Consider the following 23,511-nt stretch of genomic DNA (forward strand, 5'->3'; position numbering starts at 1 on the left):
TTCCCATATGTGCCAAGAGTGAGGGGAAGTCATGTGACCCCACCCGTGGGGCCAGGGGCGGGGAGGGGGGGTGGTGGCTGGGAAATGTAGGGAAGCATATGAATCTTTGGTGAGCTCTAGTAGACGCTGCCGCACCCTCCTATTCAAGAGGAAGATGATTCTCAGAATGTGTGACTCAGGCGCTCCAGGTCTTTAAGGTTCCTGCACCATTTCCTGCAAGAAAAATCTACCGGAGTTACTTCCAAACAACGCGAGATGATCTGCCTGTGCTGCAGTGGATGCCAGCCACCTGCCCCTCCCCACCAAAAGGAATCCCACCATTGCTCATACAAGGAGCAGAGAGACACCTGCTAAGTTGGCATACTTTGCATCAATGCCACATTTCCCTACCAAGCCTTGATGAAGGTCTATTGTGTATTTAAAAAAAAAAAAAAAACCACCTCTCTCCCACTGTGATGGCTGGATCCCCTCCATCTGTCCCATGCTGGGTGAAATCTGTTACAGCTGCAAGCAACACCTGCTAGAGAGCCAGGGTACCTTGGGGGTACTGGGCAATTTAGCAGGTGGATGCCGAAAGTTGGCACTACGTTACCAAGATTTTCTTATCCTCTTGTAGCCATAAAGGAAAGAAAAACAAACAAATAAAATGCAGGGTGATGGACAAAGCTGGTGCCTCAGGATCTTTATTTTCAATGCAAATATGTCATTTCTTATTTGCATTGTGGGGAGAGAGCATGACCCACCCTCCACCCTAACCCAAGTGGAAACAGCATTCTTTTGTGTCCGGGAATCTTAGGCTCAGGCTGCAAGTGATCTGCTGTGGGGGAGGTGGTGGAAGCTCAGGGTCAGCAGCTCTATTTTTCTCCTTTTTTTTTTTTTTTTTTTTTTTTAGTGAAAGGAAAAATCAAAGATGACATTCCAGAGCTTTCCACCATCCCCGTTTCCTTGTCTCTTCCCCTGCTGCACCACATCCTTTGCACATGAGCATACTAGTTATAGTGTGACACTCCTGCTCGGGGAGTCATTCTGACCCCAGGGCTGAGTTCTGACCTGCCTCCTTACTAGCTATGTCACTTTGTTGTTGTTATTGTTCTTCTTTTTCTTTCTTTTTTTTTTTTGTCTTTTTGTCTTTTCTAGGGCCTCACCTGCGGCACATGGAGGTTCCCAGGCTAGGGGTCTAATTAGAGCTGTAGAGCCACAGCAACGCGGGATCCAAGCCTTGTCTGCGACCTACACCACAGCTCGTGGCAATGGCAGATCCTTAACCCACGGAGCGAGGCCGGGGATGGAACCTGCAACCTCATGGTTCCTGGTCAGATGCATTTCCGCTGCTCCACGACGGGAACCCCTATTTTTCATTTTTAATGCTTTATCGAATAATAGTTGATTTACAAGGTTGTGATCATGTCTGCTGTACAACAAAGTGATTCACTTGTACGTATATACACACCCCTTCTTTTTCAGATTCTTCTCCTGCGTAGATAATCACAGAACACTGGGGAGAGCTCTCTGTGCTACCCAGCAGGTCTCCGTTGGCCAGTTATTCCGTAGACCTCGGTGTGCATATGCTAATCCCAAACCCCTAGTCCATCCCTCTCCCCTCCCTGTCCCCTTTGGTAACCATGAATTTGTTTTCAATATCTATGAATCTCTTTCTGTTTTGCAAATAATTTCATTTGTATCATTTTTTTAAGATTCTGCATATAGGTGATATGGTGTTTGTCTTTTACTGTCTGACTTACTTCTCTTAGTGTGATAATCTCTAGGTCCATCCAGGTTGCTGCAAATTGCATAATTTCATCCTTTTTTATGACTAATATTCCATTATACATATGCACCACATCTTCTTTATCCATGCTTCTGCTGATGGACATTTGGGTTGCTTCCATGTCTTGCCCATTGTAAACAGTGCTGCAGTGAACATTGAAGTGCATGTATCTTTTTGAATTATGGTTTCCTCTGGAAAGATGCCCAAGAATGGGGTTGCTGGATCATACGGTAGCTATGTCGCTTTGGACAGGGTGTTTCATCTTTCTGAGCCTCCATTTCCTTATGTATAAAATGAGATAAAATATTACCCAATTCATAGCATTTTGATACAAATTAAATGCGTCCACGCAGGCCAAGTGCTTAAAGTGTAACACGGAGTTAGATACATACTCAGCTCTTCCAAGGTGGGACCTGCCATTATTCCCAACAGAAGTAGTCCCATCAGGGGTAGGGGTAGTAATTTCTCTCCTTCTGGGACCATGTGAGTGTTTCAGTTACTAAGCGAGATGGTAGAAGGGAGGGCAGAGCAGAGCAGTGGGCGGAGGCTTTGCTGAGAGGGTGTCAATCTAGCTGAACAGATACTTCGTTCAATATTTAACACAAAGCAGCATGGTGCAAAGACAACGTGGGTTTGGAATTCAGACAGGCACAGGTTGGACTTGACCGCGCTGTCATCTATAGCTTTGTGATATTGGAGCATCACTCGGCTCTCTCTGAACTCCATCTGTAAAACTGATCAGTTCATGTTTTGTGGTTCTAAGGCCTGGCGGGGGGTAGGGGAGGGGGGGTGGGTATCACTTTTCTGACATAGAGGAGACCAAAGAAGAAAGTGCGCTTACATCCTGGCATGAAAAAGAATTCACTTTAAAAATAACCAAGTAAAGTTTCTTCCTTTCGAAAGGGATTCATCCTCATTTCATTTCCATCAAAACGAGAAAATTCAAATAAGCTAAAGTGAAAAAAGCTACCCGTGATCCCTCAAGTCAAAGACCGTCATTGCCAACATCCTGGTGTCGATCCAAGAAAACTGTCTTGGTTGCAAGGTTGACGAGATATGGAAACGGGCCACCCAGAGAGAAGGACGTTGGACAAGGAAGCAGCCACCATCTGGGGTCAGTCATGCCATCATTGCCCTGTTGGAAGCAGAGGGCTTCAGCCATGACAGGCCCAGCTCCCTGCTGTGATTTATTGTAAGGGTGGTGCCATCATCTGTCAGCCTGTAAGAAAGCTATTTCACGGCCCGCCCGCCCCCAACGTGGGGGGCCAAGAGGGCCACACAATAAAAGTTAGCTTTAAAGATCCTTTATCAAAAGGGAAGCAAGACCGGGTTTCCTGGTGGCTTAGTAGGTTAAGGATCCAGTGGTGTCACTGCTGTGTCGTGGGTTCGATCCTTGGCCTGGGAACTTCTAGGTGCTGCAGGCATAGCCCCCCCCCCCAAAAAAAAGGAAGCAGGACATAAACTAAAATTGAGGGTAAATCTAGTGCATCAAGGACATTATTGACTGTGTCTCACTCTCTCCCTCCCTCCTTCTCTTTTTTTCAACTCTTAGCCTCCCTGTTATTTCTGAGCCCCACACAGCTCAGGGCTCACCGTCTAATGAGCGAGGCAGACAAAGAGGCAGTGACATCAGCGTGATGGGCAAGAAGGTGGAGGGGACTCCAGGTAGCCACGGGGCCCTGAAGAGGGTGGGACACTCCCCATCTGCGTGGATTACAGAGCCTCCCGACATCCTTTGTACTCCCCTGGCTTAAGTGCAGTGTCTGTCTTTCCTCCTGAGGATAAGCTCTGGAGGGCAGGACCATTTCACTTCCCAGCCAATGCCCGCTGGGGTGAGGCTCCATCAGTTCCGACCAGACAGATGTTATGGAAAGACCCAGCTGACTTGTTCTGCCCAGAGGTCCTTCCTCCCCTCCTGGTTCTCATAGCATCTCTCTCCTTGACCCACCCTCAGTCCGTAGGTTTTAGTAGGACCATGATCCCAAAGCTTGGAGAACAAGGAGGCATAGGACACAGGTTGGCCAATCAGAGTCTCTTTCTTCTAGGGACAGAGGAAGGATGTGGGTGAGCCCAGAAAGAGGGCTGCTGGCTGTCCCTCAAGCCTGGTTCAGCCTGGTTGCTCAGCTCTTTCCTAGAGTCTCTGATGAACCCCAGTGTCTTTCCAATAGAGCCTTCCTTTTTTTGCCGGGTTGAGGGGCAGTGTGGCCTGTAGCGGTTTGATGTGGGATCTCAGTTCCCAGACCAGGCCGTAGCCATGAAGGGCCAATCCTAACCACTAGACCACCAGGGAGCTCCCCAGGGAGCCTTCCTGCCTGTTTGTCTGTCATATAGAAGTTCCTGGGAAAGGGAACAAACCCATGCCACAGCAGTGACCCCAGCTATCAGTGACAATGCCAAATACTGACCCCACTGTACCCGAGAGAACTCTGGAGGCTTCCTTTTAACTGAAGTTAGATTTATCTTGCTTATTCGGAAAAAAAAATCAGATATACTTTTTTTTTCTTTAATGATTTTAATTGAGATAAAATTCACTAACATAAAATGAAGCATGTTAAAGCATATGATTCAGGGGCATTTAATGCAGTCACAGTGTTGTGCAACCATGACCTCTATCAAGTTCCAAAGCATTTTCATCCCCCCCAAACAAAATTCTGCACCCCATGAGCCGTCACTCCCCGTGCCCCTTCTCTCAGCCCCTGGAAACCACTGGTCTGCTTTCTGTGTGTGTGGATTTATTTATTCTGGATGTTTTGTAGAAATGGAATAGTAACATATGTGACCTTTTGTGTCTGGCCGCTTTCACTTAGCATGTTTTGGGGGGGGGGATTTTGTTGTGGTTTTGTGTGTTTCTGCTTTTGTTTTTGGCTGCAGCATGCAGTGGCTTGATGTGGGATCTCAACTCCCAGACTAGAGATTGAACCTGGGCCACTGTGAGGAAAGTGCCAAGTAAGTCCCAACTCCTAGACCACCAGGGAACTCCCTTAGCATAAGGGAGTTCATCCGTATGGTAGCATGCATCACTGCTTCACTCCTTTTGATGGCTGAATAATATTCCACTGACTATTATTGGATAGACCACATGTATTTATCCATCATTCACTAAGGACCGTCTGGCTTGTTTCCCTCTTTTGGCCATTGTAAAGAGTTCTGAAACACTCTTGAAGATAGAGTATGAGTTTGGCAGGTGCAGACAATGCGAGAGAATATTTGAAGAAAAGGGAACAACTCATTCCAGAGCAGAGAAATCTTCCTACCCTGCCTCTCCTCTTTCTACCTTTTCTGGCTACAGCCCAGTCTCCACACGGCAGCTACAGCAGCGATCTTTCTAAAATGCTCATCAGATGGCTTCACTTTCCTGTTGAAAACACTCTGCCCGCATTACATTTCCCCTTGCTCATGATGCCATGGCCATAACACTGCTCTCTTGTCTGTTCCTACAACACACAAGCTCATCTCCACCTCAGGGCCTTTGCACCTGCAGGACACAGGCAGAAATACCCTTCTCCCTGGACTTCTCAAGGCCAGCTTCTCCTCATTATGCAAGCACCACCTCTGCAGCGAGGACTCCCCAGTGCCACTCCCCCCCAAGGAATGTTCTCCCCCACTCACCTCCACCACCCCAGGTCACTCAACTGTCTCACTTTCAGAAATGACCATTTTTTTCATTTGTGTTGTGTGGCTTCACTTATTGAGTTTGGTTTTGGTTTTTCTTTAGTCTCTGCTGCTCTGCCCTCTTTTCTTCTCCAGAACAGAAGCTTCCAGAGTGCCAGGGATTCATGGAACCCCCAGTGTACAGGAGAGGGCCTGGCATATAGAAAGTACTCAATAAATAATTGTTGGGAGTTCCCCGGTGGTCTAGGGATCAGTATCTGGCATCTTGTCACTGCAGCCCAGGTTCAATTCCTTGTCTGGGAACTGAGATCCACATCAGACCACTGGACCCTGTGGCAAAAAAACATTGTTTAATGAGCTAAGAGCTGGACATGACCCACTGGAGAACTTGGCAAGGAATATGGTGGGGCTGGTGCCGAGAAAGAGAGCGAGAGGTCCCTGTGTCATGGCTAAAAACATGACTGTCTAGCTTTTCCAAGATGCCTCTTTAGGCCAGGCTTATTCTAATTTAGCTTTAGAAATTCTCTGATTTGATTATTTCATAATACCGAGGAAACAATTCTTAGCCATTATTTTTGTCTCAGAGTCAGCATAAAAACCGTAGAAGTGAAATGATTCTGAGAGGTGGCTTTGAAAAGAGGAGGCAGCATGAAGAATGGGAGGAGGCAGAGCACGTATGTTCACTTGCAGTGCTGTGTGGCTTTGGACAAATCACCTAACCTCTCTGAAATTCAGGTTTCTTATCAGCAAAAATGGAGCACATAAGGGAATAAAAGCTTCCTTTGGGCTCCTTATAAAATGTGAGATGGGTTTCTAAATACTGACTGCTGTTTTGCCCTCAGAACGCCCCTGTGAGCTTGGTAGTGATCATCATTCTCTCTCCCTCTTTCTTTTTTTCCTAGGGCTGCACCCATGGCACATGGAAGCTCCCAGGCTAGGGGTCAAAGCGGAGATGCAGCTGCTGCCCTATGTCACAGCCACAGCAACACAGGATCTGAGCTGCGTCTGCGACCTACACCACAGCTCATGGCAACACCAGATCCTTAAGCCACTGAGCGAGGCCAGGGATCGAACCTTCATCTTCATAGATACTAGTCGATTCATTTCCACTGCACCACAACAGGAACTCCCATCCTTCTCATTTTATAGTTGAGGGTCCAAAAGGGTAAGGTGCTTGCCTGAGGTCAGTTTTAAACTGGACGAGCATGTGCACCTTGTCACCCACCTCACTGGGCTGTCTTGATGATCAGATATACGTCATGAGCACAAGCGTCTGGCTTTCTCTGCCCAGTCCTGGCAGTAGGGGAGATGTCCTTTCTTCCCTCTCCTGGCTATGTCTGGGTCATCCTCCCTCCATCCTTCTCTGAAATCTCTAGTTTGGGGTCCACCCCTCATTCCCTGAGGACATTAGCACCACCCTCACGGTCACTCTCTCCAGCAAGGCTCCTCCTTGGTGATTTCAACATGCACAGAGATCCCCCCCTAAGACTCTGGCCACTTGGTATCTTTTATTTTTCCTTTTTGATTTTTTTAAAAAGTAGATTTATTGAATTACAAATTACCTTTTATAAAATCCACCTGTTTCAAGTGTATCATTGAATGATTTTTAGTGGATTGACAGCGTTGTGCAACCATCACCAGAGTCTAATTTTAAAATATTGTTCTCACCCCCAAAGATGCCCCTCGTCTATTTACAGCCACTTCTCCTTCCCACCCCTCAGTTCCAGGCAACCCCTAATTTACTTTCTGTCTCTGTAGATCTGCCTTTTCTGGATATTTCGTAGAAATGGAGTCACATGAAAGATGGTCTGCTCTGTCTGGATTCTTTCACTTAGCACATTTTTTAAGGTTCTTGTTGTAGCATGAATCACAACTCCATTTCTTCTCATGGTAGAATAATACTTTATTATATGCATCTAGTGCATTTTGTTTATTCATCCACCAACCAGTGGACATTTGGGCTATTTCCACCCTTATTTATTATGAATAAGGCTGCCTGAAATTCACATCCAAGTCTTTGTGGGGACAGGTGTCTTGATTTCTCCTTGGTAGACCCCTGGGAAAGAAATTGCTAGGTGATATGGTAAATTTATATTTAACATTTTCAGAAACTACAAATTGTTTCCCAAGTAGCGTCATCATGTTATATTCCCACCAGCAATGCGTGAGAGTTCCAGTTTCTCCACACCCTCCCCAACACTTGGTAATGTCTGTCTTTCTGCTGATGGCCATGCCTTAGTGGGCATGAAGTGGTACCCATCATAAGCAGGATTTGCCCTCCTGATGGCCAGTGATGTTGAGCATCTTTCTATGCTTCTTGTCTTACCTCTTATTTTCCTTACCACCTCTGTGCTTATAATCGCGCCTTTCACCTTGAATCAGTCACACAGTCCACAGGCAAACCCTAGACCTCGTCCTTACCTCCCTCGAAAATCTCAGATGTGAACATTCCACTCTTAACCATGTCGTACAGCAGAAATTATCACAGCCTTGGAAATTAACTCCACTTCAATCAAACTTAAAAAAAAAAAATCTCTCCAGCCTATCTTTCCACTACCGGCAATTTTCCCGTTTTATCGGGTCAGTGGGCTCTGACGACATTACACTCTCAGCCTCTGCAGATCTTCATTTTTCTTCTTCTCCACCTCAGACCCCATGAGAGAGCATTCAAGGTGTTCCTTGGCACTTCCCTCTATTTAGGGTGCTTTCCTGGGAAGACCACACCTCTGGTGCATCCAGTGCTATCCTGCTTGTACATCTTTGCCTGCACACTGAACAGGGCTTGAGAAAAACCATCAACTATCCTTTAATTTTTATTAAAGGATAATTGATTACAACATTCTGTCAATTTCTGCTATACAGAAAAGTGGCCCTGCATGTGTGTGTGTGTGTGTGTGTGTGTGTACTTTTTTCTCATATTATTTTCCATCATCTTCCATCACAAGTGGTTGGATATAGTTCCCTGCGCTGTACAGGAGGACCTCACTGCGTATCCATTCTAAACGTCATAGTTTGCATCTACCAGCCCCAAACTCTCCGTCCCTCCCACTCCCTTCCCTTTCCCCCTTGGCAGCCTACAACTCTGTTCTCTATGTCTGTGAGTCTGCTTCTGCTTTGTACATGGGTTCATTTGTGCCTCATGTTATTTTATTTTTTGCCTTTTTAGGGCCTCACCCACAGCATATGGAAGTTCCCAGGCTAGGGGTCAAATGGAGCTACAGCTCCCGGCTTATACCACAGCTATAGCAACGCAGGATCCAAGCTGCATCTGTGACCTAGACTGCAGCTCACGGCAACGCCAGATCTTTAACCCACTGAGCCAGACCAGGGATCAAACCTGCATCCTCATGGATACTAGTCAGATTTGTCTCTGCTGTGCCGCAACGGGAACTCCTGTACCATATTTCAGTTTCCACATGGAAGTGATATCCTATGGTACTTGGCTTTCTTTAAATTCATGATCTCAGCCCTCAAAGTGTGTCTGGGGGTGCCTGGCGATCATCTGCCCCCATCCCATGTACTCAGTCTCCCACTCCCCAGGTGACTTTTTCACACTTGTCCTTTCTCCTCAAGCCTTCAGGACATCCTCTCGGAGCCCCTTTCTTAGCTGATGGCCTTGTTTCCAATTCTGCTCGGAAAGTAGAAACAATTATGAAGGCACAGCGAAACATGTCTAGCCACCTACAAGCATCTGTTCCTACTCTCCTTCCTTCCTCTTCTATGGATGGAAAGTTCTTGTTGCTATCTACAGCCGACTCACTTCTCATGCACTGAGACCCACCCCCTCTTATCTATTCAGAGAACTGCTCCAGGAATTTTCCTCTCTCCTTCAACAGCTGCCCCTGTTCTGCTGGAACCACATCTGTCCTAATTAATCTTCTTTGGACTCCACACCCCTAACACCAACTCGCTTCCTCCATTGCTCTGTTCCTAGTAGTAGCAAAAGTCCTTGGTAGGTTTGTCTTCTCTACGTATTTGCGTCTCCAATTCATCTCTTCCAAGTCTTTCCTGACCTCACCTCAGTCAAGATTTCACTTTGACCATCCATCACAGCAGCCCCTGTCCCAGCTGTAATGACCTTCAGTGCTCCTCAACCCAGGGGTCCGTTCTCAGGCCTCCTTTGACTTGACTTACAGCAGAGTTGACGTCGTCACGCCCACCTTCTTGAAGCAGCTTTCTCTGTGTGTGTGTGTCTTTTTTATCTAGGGCCGCTCCCGCAGCATATGGAGGTTCCCAGGCTAGGGGTCTAATCGGAGCTGTAGCCGCAGGCCTCAGCAACTCGGGATCCGAACCGCATCTGTGACCTACACCACAGCTCACAGCAACGCCAGATCCTTAACCCACTGAGCGAGGCCAGGGATTGAACCCACAACCTCATGGTTCCTAGTCAGATTCATTAACCACTGCATCGCAACGGGAACTCTGAAATATTTTTCTTACTTGGCTTGACTTTGACAGTCAGTCACACCCACCTTTTTTTTTTTTTTGTCTTTTTTTTGTCTTTTTGCTATTTCTTGGGCTGCTCCCATGGCATATGGAGGTTCCCAGGCTAGGGGTCCAATCGGAGCTATAGCCACCGGCCTACGCCAGAGCCACAGCAACGTGGGATCCGAGCCGCGTCTGCGACCTACACCACAGTTCATGGCAACGCCGGATCCTTAACCCACTGAGCAAGGCAGGGACTGAACCCACAACCTCATGGTTCCCAGTCGGATTCGTTAACCACTGCGCCACAACGGGAACTCCACACTCACCTTCTTGAAGCATTTTCCTTGCTTGGCTTGACCTCTCACCTCACTGGTTTTATATCTCTTTTGTTAATTCGTCCACTTGTGGCCCACTTTCAAAGCTTAGAGTATCCTTGGCCTAGTCCTTGGGCCTCTTCTCTGTTTGAACTCACTCCTAGAGTGGTCGCACCCATGCATGTGAGTGTAACCCCACAAACCAAGGCCACTCCAGCTCTGTCTCCAGCCTGGACCCCTGCTTCACGTTCGCAGACCCAATTGTCCTCTCACAGTTTGCACCTGGATGCCTAAAACATATCTCAGGTTGTGCAAAACAGAGGTCCTGGGTCCTGCCTCCTCCAAATCTGCCCCCCTCCCACTTGTTAACTTTCCCCAGGTTAGTTCATGGAAATGCCACTTTTTCAGTTTTCCTGATACAAATTTCCGGGGTCCTCCTTAACTCCTACTTGCGTTTGCTGGGGCTGCTGTAACAAAGTGCCACCAGCCGGGTGGCTTCAATGACAGAAATGTACTCCCTCTTCATTCTGGAGTCTGGAAGTCCAAAATCAAGGTGGCTGTAGGTCTGGTTCCCTCTGGGGCCGGTGAGGGGTGGTCCTTTCCAGGCGTGGAGATGGCCGTCTCTTCCCTGTGTCTTCACACGGGTCTCCCCTCTGGGCGTGTCTGCGTCCATCACATTTGGAATAACACCCTGTTTCCTTATAAGGTCTTACGTGGTCATTAGCTTCTACTCCTTACCATGTGCTCTTTGCTCGTGTGCCCTCGTACCAGCCACCTTTCTCCGTTCCTTTAGCAAAGCCAGGCTGCCTTCAATCTGCAAGGTTTTACTTTTCTCTCTCTCTCAGGGAAGAAAAATCTTCCTCCAGTTCTTCCCATAACTGGCTCCTTCTCATGCTCAGATCTCACCCCAAAAGTGACCTATCTGACTCCCCAAAGTAGCCCTCCCTCTGAACTCATTCCATCTCCCATTGTTTTTTCATAACCCATAACGTCACCTGTGCTGTCTCATGTAGTCTTTGTTTACTTGTTTACTGTCTGCCTTCCCCCTGTGTATATAAGTTCCCAAAAGGCCAAAACCTTTCCATCTTGGTCCTCACTCTGTCTCCAGCCCTGGGGGCTCAGTACATGCTTACTAAAAAAAAAAAAAAAAAAGTTAATGAAACCCTCTAATGTCCACCCAGATGGGGAATCCTGACATTAACTATGTCACACTCTTGAAACAATGATTTGGATATACTCATGCGTGCATGCACGCACACGCCCCCCCCCAAAGGTTTAGAGGAGATAGAGCAAGAAAGTTTATGTAAAAATCATTTGGAATCAACAGCATCCATCCTCTGTTCATGCAATCAAAGCCTTGAAAATATTACTTTCCTCGAAGCAGAAATGGGAAGCTATGAATTCTGGCAGGTTTGGGGGTGAGACCTCTTTCTGCCTTCGGACAATTGGTGCCCAGCTGAGCCGTGTGACAAGGAAGGTGAGATCATTTTCAGCAGCTGCCACCCGAGCTCGAAAAGGGTGGATGGATATGACAAAGTCTTTTCACAAAGAACATAAATCAAAGAAGATGACTGACAGCGAAGTAAACATTTTAGAACCAGAGTAATTAGGAATATATTAGCAATTAAAATAAACTTATTATCATTAGCAAAATTGGCAGTTACTTGCAATTTCCCCAGGGGCCTCATTTTGAGTTTACCCTCGTAGATGATATTAAGGCAGGATTAATGTTTTTGGAGATACGGTTTTAATTTTTGTGGATTTCACTGTCCCGTATCCCTGTCCATAGCCGGTAGAGCTCAGGGGTTCTCAAATAGTCTTGTGACTCTCAGGTTTTCTGTGAGCTGGACCCAGGTGTTCTGACACTAAAACTGGACAAATTGGTTGTTTACCCAATCCTCAGAGAAAATTAAACTAGTGGATACAATTTTTGTTCCCTCTTTTATGGAATTTTTTTAGACCTTCAGCACCTGCTACCACTGTCTTCCAGGAAGTTCTAGAAAACTGACATAACTCCCTAGTTTGAAGCAAATAAATTAACTAAGGAAAAGCTTTGGTCACCAGCCTTCTGAGATCAGTGCATCCTCCTTCTGTGAACATGCGTGTTAACATGTTGGACTTTTTGGATGGAGACAGAGGCAGAGCAGATCCTCTTTTATGTGTCTTGTGTATCAGAATTTGAACAGAGGACTGAGGCTGCTAAAACGATGCTTAAAAACCACTGGGTCCAGTTTCCTGCCTGATGCAGGCATCTCCTTATCCTGCACAGATCAATTAAACACATTTTCATTAATTAAAAGCAATTAACAAATTGCACTTAATTGAACACCATTAAACCATCCCATTAAACATGCAGTGAAGGGACTTATCCATCCTTTCAGCTGAAGGTGCTTCCAACCACTTCACCCAGTGGAGTGCCAGGGAAGAGACCTGTCCACTTGCCACAGCGGTCACATCCTCATTTCAGTTACCTCCTGCCATATCAAAATGACCCCCAGACTTATCTCCTGATTCTGTGGGGCAGGAATTCTGGCAGGGATTGGGTGGGTGATTCTCATGCTCCATGGGGCATCACTCAGGAACATTCAGAGATGGATGGGCTGTAAACCACAGGGTCCATGAGAGGATCATTCAACATCTGGCATGTGGACCGGGAGAGCTGGAAGGCTGAGGCTTGGCTGGAGGAGCCACCTGGGTTTGGCTTCTGGTGGCCTTAGGGAAGTCAGACTTCTCATGGGGCAACTCAGGACTCCAAAAGTCAGTGTTTGGCAAAATGAGAGCTTCACGGATTTTTATGAACTCACTCTGCAAATCACATTGTGTCTCTCCCCTTGTACTCTATTGGTCCAAGTGGTCAGAAGCAAGCCCAAGTTCATTGACACTGCCTTTCAATGGGAGGAATGTAACATAATTTGTATCCATGCATGTTTAAATCTTTCCATTCACCACTGGAAAATTCCAAATAAAAGATGGGAGGAAAGACTTGAAACAGTCAAAATGCTGATAGGAAGGACTTGACACTGTCGAAGTGTTGGTAAGATTGGGAGCTGGTTTCACTTGTCATAAAGTCACAATGAGGAAATTCTTTGGAAGGAAAATTAACGCAAAGCACAATGGAATTATAACCACAGTATTAGTTACACATCATAAAATACCGAATTGTATAATAATAATAAAAATCCAATAGCTTTCTAGGTCAATGTCCCTGGAATTTATCTAGCACAAAAGAAGGAGGAGGCCTAATTTGCTGTCACTGGAATTTTTTAAAACCCACTCCAAAATTTATTTCTACTTATACATGGAATATGTTGCAGCAGTTTTCTCAGGAAGCCCCGCTCAGCTCATCTTGTTACATTTCCAAGAGCCAAAGAAACAAGTCTATTTTGAATAATCATTTGCATAAGCAGACACACACCATGGGCTCTTTAAACTACCACATTTGTTTGAATGAAATGAACTTGACTTTAGTTGGAGCTGTCACATTGTGATTTATTTCCCAATTTCCCTTCCTGTCAATGGGCTATAACAGTCAGCCCACTGTACACCTGTCCCTCATGGCCCTTGGGTCCTCTATTTCTGAGAAACACAGTGTCTGTGACGTCGGGTTGAGGAAGGACACAGCATAACCAGCCCAGCCTGACCCATGACAAATGATAGAGTAAATATTCCTGATTAGCCTGTTTTATCACCCACATCTCTTCTCTAGCCCACCAGAGTGTCAAATGATCTGTTCAGACACTGCTTCCAGAAGGAGCTCTTATCCTAGATTTCGGTGAATTGATCCCAAGATGAAGAAGGGTTCAATGTCCAAAAGAATGGGGCACCTTTCCTGGGTGTCCTGCTCAATCCTCCAGACACCGAGTCTGCTGTTTTGTTTAAAAAGTGTCTTTCCTTCACTCAAATTATCTCATTAAAGCCTCAAGTGATCCTCGGAGGTTTTTTCAGTACTCATCTCACAAAAGTGGAACCCGAAGCTAAGGAAGTTTAGGGTCACACGTCTGGTAAATGGATTGTGGGCTGATTTCAGATTTCCTGGCTCTGGAAGGCGTTAAATAAAATACAAAGGGAAAAAAAGTGATGGGCAGGCTAAGAGGCACGCCTAGGAAGCAGCGCCGCTCAGGAAACAGAGCATCCTGCGGTTCTTTGTTTAGTCTGGCCAGTCGATTTGGGGAAAAGGAAGTAGCCTGTGGCAGGTGGAGGGTGGGGATGGGGAGCAGGACTAGGTCTGGGTCGGGGGGAGCCCCTCTCTGCTCCGGGAGCCCATCCGCTGGGGAGTCTCTCCTTGCTCCTCCCGAGCCGGGAAACGCGGCCCCGCCTGGCCCCGTGCGGCCGCCGTAGAGTCCTCGTTGCCATGGCTCCCAAACTCGGGTACCGACGCGGATACACGCGGAGGCGCGACTGGGAGGTGGCCAGGGAGTCGTGGAGGCGAGCTTCCCGGGCCCGCGAACCCGAGCGGCGCCATGGGCCGGAGTAAGCGCCCCCCTCTCACCTTCCGCTCTCGACTGTCCCCATTCTGGGCATCGTCCCGGGTCTCTTGGGACCCTCGGCGCCTCTCCTTGCCGGCGGACTCCGGCCCAGCCCTGTGCAGATCTGGCTGTGCCAGGTCCTCCGCAGACTGGCTGGGCAGCTGGGCCCCGGCGAGGCTCAGGCTCAGGCTCAGGTTCTGGAAAATGGGCTGGGCGTGGGGGTGCGTGAGAAAGCCTTCGGACTTATGGAAGGGTCGTCGGAAGGCCTGGGGATTGGCATCAGACTCGCGGGTTCGAGCCCGCGCATCGCCTTGGCTGCGGTCATGGGCTAGTCACCGTCTCTGTGCCACAGCCCTCAGAGGCTTATCAGAAGGCAGTGTAGCCTAGTAGTTGAGAGAACCGGTTCCGGACCTACCCGCTCCATCTCCAACAGTGAGCCTTTGAGTCAGTGACGTCACCCCTTTTGGTCTCAACTTCCTCATCTCCAAAACGAAGGCAAGAGTTATATTGTTTACAGACGGTGTTGGCAATGTGATTATAAATATACCAGGAGACGTGAGGTGGCAGGATTGACATTTATGTTAGATTGAATCCATTATATGAGATCGAACCGTTCCAATATCGACACTGTCTTTGACCTTCCCAAATGGCAATTTTACGCAGTTCAACCTAATTTATCACTTACTGTAAGAGTGTCATAGTGAATACTTTATGTCAAGAGATTGTGGTAGATGATGGGGTTTCTGCCCTGGAAGCGCTGACAGCCTGGTGGTGGAAGGGGGCTGGTGATTGTAAACGTGATCCCTCTGCTCCTAAACCAGTTATTTTTTCTCACACTTTCCCTCCCTTATTCCCATCCCATGGTCCAACCCGAGATTCTTATGCTTACCTTTGCTCATATATATATATATATATATATATATATATATATTTTTTTTTTTTTTTTTTTTTTTTTTTTTACTTTTCTGTAGCCTATCCTTTTCAGGTCTCGGAATTCTGTCCGCGTTCATTTGTTAAATTATTAACTTATTAGACATACTGGAGTTCCTACCCTGTGTCAGGCGTTGAGGATACAGTGGTGAAGAATCAATCTCCCTTTGAGGAAGAAGGCAAACATTTACTGAAGGATATTAGTCATGGGAGTTCCCTGCTGATCTAGTGGTTAGGACTCAGTGCCTTCACTGCTGTGGTCCAGGGTCAAGCCCTGGGCTGGCACCTGAGATCGAACATCAAGCCTATGGAGGCTGGGAGGCCAAAAAAGAAAAGAAAAGAAAAGAAAAGAAATCAGTCACGATAAAGTCAAAACTAAGATATAAAATTTTTGACTTTTACTGCTTCCCACTGAACCCTTTACACCTGAAGAAAAAACTTGGGCTCTGAGAGAAGATGTTAATGGCTCACATTTGCCCTGCACTTGCTACCTTCTAGAAAATGCTCCAGTTGGTTTCTGGGTGTTAACGCTTTGAATCCTAGCACAAATCGTGAGGTAGACACTGTTGTCACCTCTGTTTTGCAGAAGAGGAATGTGAAGCACAGAGAGGTTGAGTCACCTGGCCACTGTGTATAGTAAGTTGGAAAGTGAACCCGAACAGAGCTGGCATCCTTCTTTAAAAAAAAAAAAAAAAAACTTTTTTGATATTTATTTAGAGTCAGAAAAGGCATCGCAAATTAGGTATCAAAAAACTAAACAGCACTGCAAGCATTACAAAACATTATCTTTCATAACCTTCCCGACTCATCTTTTTTACTTTATTTCCTACAAATTTTGTCTGCATGGACTCAGATTTCTTCTTTCATATGATAATGATTTTTTAATTAAAGTATAGTTGATTTACAATGTTTCTTCATTTTCTGGTGTACAGTAAAGTGACCTAGTCATACTCAGTTCCCTGTGCTGTACAGTAGGACTCCATTGCCCATCCACTCCAAATGTAACAGTTCACACCCCAAACCCCCCATCCATCCCACTCCCTCCCCCAGCCCTCGGCAACCACAAGTCTGCCCTCCATGGCCCTGATCTGTTTCTATTTTGTAGATAGCATCATTTGTGCCTTATTTTAGTTTTCATAGATAAGTGGCATCATATGATATTTGTCTTTCTCTTTCAGACTTTATTCACTTGGTATGAGACTCTCTAGTCGCATCCATGTTGCTGCAAATGGCATTAATCTGTCCTTTTTATGGCTGAGTAGTATTCCATTTCATATGTGCACCACATCTTAATCCATTCATCTGTAGATGGACTTTTAGGTCGTTTCCATGTCTTGGCTATTGTGAACAGTGCTGTGAAGAACATAGGGGAGCGTGTATCTTTTTAGGGTTAGGGTTAGGGTTAGGGTTGTTTTGTCTGGATGTATGCCCAGGAGTGGGACTGCTGGATCATATGATAGTTCTATATTTAGTTTTTGGAGGTACCTCCATAATGTTTTCCATAGTGGTTGTACCAGTTTACCTTCCCACCAACAGTGAAGGAGGGTTCCCTTTTCTCCACACCCTCTCCAGCATTTGTGGTTTGTTGACTTGTTTATGATGGCCATTCTGACCCGTGTGAGCTGATACCTCATTGTAGTTTTGATTCGCATTTCTCTGATAGTTGGTGATGTTGAACATTTTTTCATGTGCCTATTGGCCACCCAGATGTCTTCTTTGGAGAAATGCCTACTTCTTTGGAAGGTATATGGATGGCCTACATGCACATGAAAAAATAATTTTTTCTGGCCACCGTAGCGGCATATGGAAGTTCCCGAGCCAGGGATCAAATCAGAGCCTGAGCTGAAGCTTCAGCCTGTGCCACAGCTGTGACAACCGAGGATCCTTAACCCACTGCACCACAGCGGGAATTCCAGAGCTGGCATTTTGTACATGTTGCTGCACTGTCTCTTGAGACTAAGGAAAAATGTGGGGATGGAAAGAGAGGTTATGTGTAAGTTTTTGTATTTAAATTCAAGGAGACTACTTTCAGTGTTAATGTCTTCCCAGGAAGAGCAGTGTCAAACCCAGGGGTAGTTGCTAAGGGAAAAATGAAAGAATTAGCTCTTCTCTGCACATTTGATCTGCTATAGATTATGAGAAGGACAAGCTTCTTTTTTCAAAAAGAAATTTTAGTGTTGAATTCATTTCGTATGACTGTGACTATCAAATGAGGATGATTTATCTCATGGGGATGGGATCTGTGTATGCATTTGCCAGTACACAAATGCATTTGTAAGTTCCCACAGAGCCCTAGGATGCTATTGCTGGAAGGATGCTCAATGGTCTCTAATCCATGCCATCTATAAAATCGTACAGATGGAATCTGTTACACAGAAAGTTTAAGCATCTGGTCCCAAAGCTTGCACTCTTTATGTGATAGATTAGAATTAAATTTGAGACTCCAGCCCAGTGGCCTTTCATAATGTCTTCATTTTCTTAAAGGCACATAAAGGAAAAAAAAAAAAAGAAGTCTGATATTAATTCCTTTCAGTTCACCTTGAATAGGAAACTCCCATTAGTGTCATCTCCTTCATTCATTGGCTGTCACACTGTAGACTTCATCAACTGCTTATCACACGTGCTTTAAATCTTTTGTTTCCTACTTTTAAGTCTTGATTCAGTTGGCGGACAGCGTTGTTCACCTTTGATTTGAAGCTCTGCAGAATTGAGATGAGAAACATTCAATTGCGATGTCACGTGGATTGTTCATCTCACACCTATGAACAGTTGCTGAATGCTTTTTATAGACATTTTAGCTTTATACAGAAAAGCTTTATTGATGAAAAATGGACTTCCAAGAAAAGCATCAGCCTTTAAAGAAATTGCATACATTTACATACCAAGCACATAGACAAAGTTTAAGAAATAAGTAGAACACTGAATTACGGATAAATAGCAGGGTTTTAGTTTGCTTTATTTTTAAATGGAAGACCTAATTTAGTTCTCCAACTGAATTGGTTGCTAAAGACTGTCCTAATTTGTTTAACTTTGTTGTTATCATAATGGCTTTATTTGACAAGAGCTTCAATACTGGAAAGGCTTTTTCCTTTCTGGAATTAGTCATTGATGTAACTGAATTATAGTGATGACGAGGCAAATATCCTGTGACCTTAAGCAAATTAAAATACTTTGGCTATTAGTTATATTCGTTTAAGCTTATGTGAATGATCCAAGGGAAATCCTTCAGACAGTGCCCTTGAAAATTAAACAGTTAAAACATAGGCATAATTCTTCTTTATCCAGTCCTTGTTCGAGAGCACGCCACGACCCTGCCGAAGGCTTTACATGCATAGGGCACTTAATCTTCCCTTTAACTCTCTGAAATAAGGGCCACAGACACTCTCTTGAGACAGGTCATTAGAAAAACTTGGTGAAAGTGCTAAGTCATAACGATACCTTTTCGGGCTTCTTTCTGCAGCTATACAAGAGTAACTGGTATTGAACTGAACCTTCCACTGTATAAACACCCACAACCGAGCAAATATATAAGGCAGCTGTTTTCAGGACGGACAAGTGGGACCTGACTGTGCTCCTCGAGAGAAGGGAAATGCAAAAGTCACACCCCACTGCCACACTAGGTTTCTGTGCTGGTCTCGCCGAGCTAGAGAGGCAGAAGTTGGCGTTCTGAGCTGGTGAAGTTGCTGGAGTCTGTGGGGCGGGATACAGAGAAGGAGGTACAGTGTGGAGTGAGTGGGGGGGGAGAAGACTCCCCAGGGATGTTTACTGTCGGATGTAGGCAAGGCCTGGCTGCGCCTGTGGAGCACAGACTTGCAGAGACCTGGCAGAGATCACCCGCCAGAGGTCACTCAGGCCCGCAGGTCATCAGAGTCCTGGCCCATCTGAATTCAAAGACCTTGCTGAGCGCCCAGGAAAACGCTTCCTTAGCAGTAAATACTGGGCCCTGGAGTCATGGCCATGCTGTAGGGCTAAGTTCAAAACTCTGACAAAAAATAGTCAGGCCTAACAGGGAGAAAAGGTTCTGCCAGTACTTCAACTGCCAGAATAAAACACGAACTCTCTTTAAAGGACAGTGATAGATAGGCAGAAATCTAGGCTATCTGGGAGTTCCCGTTGTGGCTCGGTGGTTAATGAATCCAACTAAGAACCATGAGGTTTCGGGTTCGGTCCCTGCCCTTGCTCAGTGGGTTAAGGATTCAGCGTTGCCATGAACTGTGGTGTAGGTCACAGATGCGCCTGGGATCCCGCGTTGCTGTGGCTCTGGTGTAGGCTGGCAGCTACAGCTCCGATTCGACCCCTAGCCTGGGAACCTCCATATACCGTGGCAGCGGCCCAAGAAATGGCAAAAAAAAAAAAAAAAAAAAAAAAAGAAAAGAAAAGAAAAGAAAAGAAAAGAAAAAGAAATCTAGGCTTTCTCCAGTGCTTCAATGGAACAAGACAATGACCATCCTATAATTAAGAATTACTAGATGTGGAGTTTCCGTCATGGCTCAGTGGTTAACGAATCCGACTAGGAACCATGAGGTTGCCGGTTCACTTCCTGGCCCTGCTCAGTGGGTTAAGGATCTGGTGTTGCCATGAGCTGCAGTGTAGGTTGTAAATGAGGCTGGGATCTGACATTGCTGTGGCTGTGACATAGGCTGGCAGCTGCATCTCCGATTTGACCCCTAGTCTGGGAACTTCCAGATGCTGCAAGTGCAGCCCTAAACAAACAAACAAAAATATAAAAAATAATAATAAAAACAGATCCCAAGGTGGAGTTCCTTGGTGGCTGAGTAGGTCAAGGTCTCCAGTTGTCACTGCTCTGGCTTGAGTCCAGTCCCTGTCCTGGGAACTTCTGTATGTCATGGGCGCAGCCAAACAACAACAACAAACCCAACACTAGGTGATAGAGAGGCTGGAATTAGCACACAAGAACTTTAAAGCAGTGTGTGAGTTTCCTACAGCTGCCATAACAAATGACCACACACTGAGGTGTGCGGGTCAAAAGTCCTGTATGGGTCTCACCTACCTAAAATCAGCATCAGCGAGACTCTGGTCTCTTCTGGAGGCCCTCAGGGAGGATCCATTTTCTTGCTCATTTGAGTTGGCAGAGGCCAGTTCTTTACAGTAAGAGGACTGAGAGCCTCAGGTCATTGCTGACTCTCAGCTGAAGGCCATTTCTAGCTTCTAGAGGCCAAGCATATTCCTTGGCTGTGGCTCCCTTTCTTCATCTTTAGAACCAGCGATAGTGGGTTGAATCCTTCTCATTCCATGCATCTCCTTTTCTTCTTCCATCCCAATCTCTGGCCCAGCCAGGGAAGGCTCTCTGATTTCAAGGATGCGTTTGATTAGATTGGGTCTACCTGGATCTCTAGGCTACTCTCCCCACCTGGGGTCCCTACCCTTAATCACATTTGCAAAGTCCCTTTGCTCTTTTGTCATGCAAAGTGACATATTCCCAGGTTCTATAAATTAGGGCATAGCCATAAAACGAGCTAAGGTTCTACCTTAAGATACTAGAAAAAGATTACAAATTAAGCCCCAAATAGAAAGAAACCTGGAATAATACGAGAGCCAAACTCAAAGTAATAGAAAGCATAAGGTAAGACACTAGGAAAAAAAAGAATAGACCAACAGTAGTAAAAAAAAAAAAAAAAGTTAATGAAAAATGTATTCTTATCCTCTGACCCAACTGTTTTAATCCCGGATATTACCAAAAAAAGAAAAAATGAAAACCTTTGTCCCCTCAAACTTAGGATTTGTTTTCTTATGATTGTTTTAGAAATTCTTTATATATTCTGAGCATAAGCCCTTTATTAGAATACATGATTTGCAACTATTTTCTCTCCATCTGTGGCTTGTATTTTCATTCTCTTAACAGTGTTCTTCAAAGAGCAGAAGTTTAAAATTTTGAAGTCCAACTTACCAATTAGTTCTTTTATAGATTTTGTTTTTTTGTGTCATCTAAGAAATCTTTGCCTAACTCAAGCTCACATAGATTTTTCTCTTACGTTTTTGTTTCCCTAATTTTAAGTTTTACATTATTCTGTCATCCGTTTAACTCAGTTTATTTAATGTGACGTCATTGTAATGACAGTGGTATGTAGGAATGTACTGACTTTTCCATTATAGACTCGTATGCTGCAAACTTGCTAAACTGTGCTGTTAGTACTAGTAGCTTCTGATGTAGATTTACTTGGATGTTTTTCATAGGCAGTCATACCATCTACAAAGAGAGATCATTCTACTTCTTTCTTTACTACCTGGATGCCTTTTATTTATTTTTCTTGCCTTATTGCTGAAACCTGGCTGGAACATCTACACAATGTTGAAATGGGGAGAACTATCCTTGCCTTTTCCCTGACCTTAGGGGGAAAGCATTCAGTCTTTGCCATCAAGTAGGGTGTTACAGTCGGAGGTCTTTTGTAGATGCCCTTTATCAAATTGGGTCAGTTGCCTTCTATTCCTAGCTTGTGTGTGTGTGTGTGTGTTTAATCAGGTATTTGCTTCTCTCTCTTTTAACTGATCAGCATGGCAAAAAATTGACCCATTTTATTTTCTTAAAGACCTTTTATTGAATTTTCTCTGTTGTTTTTCTGTTTTCTATTTCACTGATTTCTCCTATAACCTTTACTGTTTCTTCTGCTTACTTTGGGTTTAATTTGCTATTTTTTTAGTTTCTCAAAGAGGAAGCTGATCCTGGGACGTTTTTTCTTTCGTGCTATAGGCATTTAGTGCTATAAATTTCTTCCCACGGATTTTGATATACTGTTTTTACATGTCATATTTTGTTCACAATGCTTTCTAATCTCCCTTTTTACTTCCCAATGATATTTTTTTTAAAAAAAAACCCATATTTTCTTATATTTTGTCTCGATTTTTAGACATTTTAGGCTAGAGAGTAAATTCTGTGCCTGTGACTCTATGGTGTCTGGAATCTAAAGTCTCTGCTACTCTAATGATTCAGCCTTTGTCCTGGTTCTCGGCCCTCTCTACCCTCTGTTTTCAGGGAGAAAACGTCTTTATACACTACCGATGTAGAACTCTGGTTTTCACACTTAGCTTTTAATGTTCGGTTGTCCCTCCTACCTTGTCAGTTGTGTTTGGCGGCAGCCACTCAATACAACTGTTCTTTAAGTTACAGTTTCTCCGAATTTCCTTCGCTCCTGATGTGTCGCACCTACTAGTACCTGCCCTTCCATGGGTAGCCCATGGGCTGAATGTTTCCGTCCCACCAAAATTCATATGTTGAGACCTTAGCGCCCAAGGTGATGGTGTCAGGTGGAGAGGCTCTGGGGAGATGATGAGGTCCTGAGGACAGAACCCTCCTGATAGGGGGATTTTTGCCCTTGCAAAAGAAGCCCTGGAGACCTAGCTCAGCCCTCCCATGTGTGAGGTTACTCTCAGTGGTGAACAGATATTCAGGGCTCTGTATTAGCCGGCATCTGCTCTGGGGCACCACTTTCTGGCAGGTTGGGTTCCCCAGCGGCAGACTTGTAGATGGAGGTCCGTGTGCATGCGGGAGGTTTGTTAGGGAGTGTGGCTGGAGTGGTCAGGGAAGAAAGCAAGATCAGGCAGAGAAGGGAATACACCTGGGGTGCTTCTTAACAAAGGCCTTAGCTCACAACCTGCAAGCTGGAAGGAGCCTAAGCTTGGAACGGACCTCTGGTTCTCCCAAGGTGGGGTGAGAGCGCTGGGCCTCTTTAGCCCCACGTCCACCAGTCGTTGGATGTGGGCTTCAGAGGAGCTGAAGTGACTTCAGAGAAGGTGGGAAGCAGGGGACTGTCTTCCGGCAGAATTCCCAGCAGCAGGAAGTAATCTTCCGGCTTGAAGGGGGAACCCAGGCAGCACATCAAAGCATCTAGCAAACACTGCGGTGCCCTTTCCTCATTTGTTTATCTGGCAAATATCTACTCCTGTTTCAAAATTCAGCTCAGACGTGTTCTCCGTGATGCCTCATTTGACCTCCTTCTTGTCACTCAGGAGCGCTGGTCACTCCCTCCTTGGTCCA

At 45.5% G+C, this 23,511-nt stretch overlaps 1 protein-coding gene across 3 annotated transcripts in view; it reads left to right on the forward strand.

Moving 5' to 3' along the window:
- The window catches only part of LRRC6 (leucine rich repeat containing 6), a 74,293-nt gene continuing 64,158 nt past the window's right edge, over window positions 13,377-23,511 (forward strand). The window contains exon 1 of one of the 3 annotated variants that reach the window (XM_021088516.1): window positions 13,377-14,592. In XM_021088516.1, coding sequence (XP_020944175.1) covers window positions 14,583-14,592 — 10 coding nt within the window. In that variant the 5' untranslated portion in view covers window positions 13,377-14,582. 3 annotated transcript variants of the gene reach the window in all.

Source organism: Sus scrofa, chromosome 4 (assembly GCF_000003025.6).
Source record: "Sus scrofa isolate TJ Tabasco breed Duroc chromosome 4, Sscrofa11.1, whole genome shotgun sequence".
NCBI classification, from domain to species: domain Eukaryota; kingdom Metazoa; phylum Chordata; class Mammalia; order Artiodactyla; family Suidae; genus Sus; species Sus scrofa.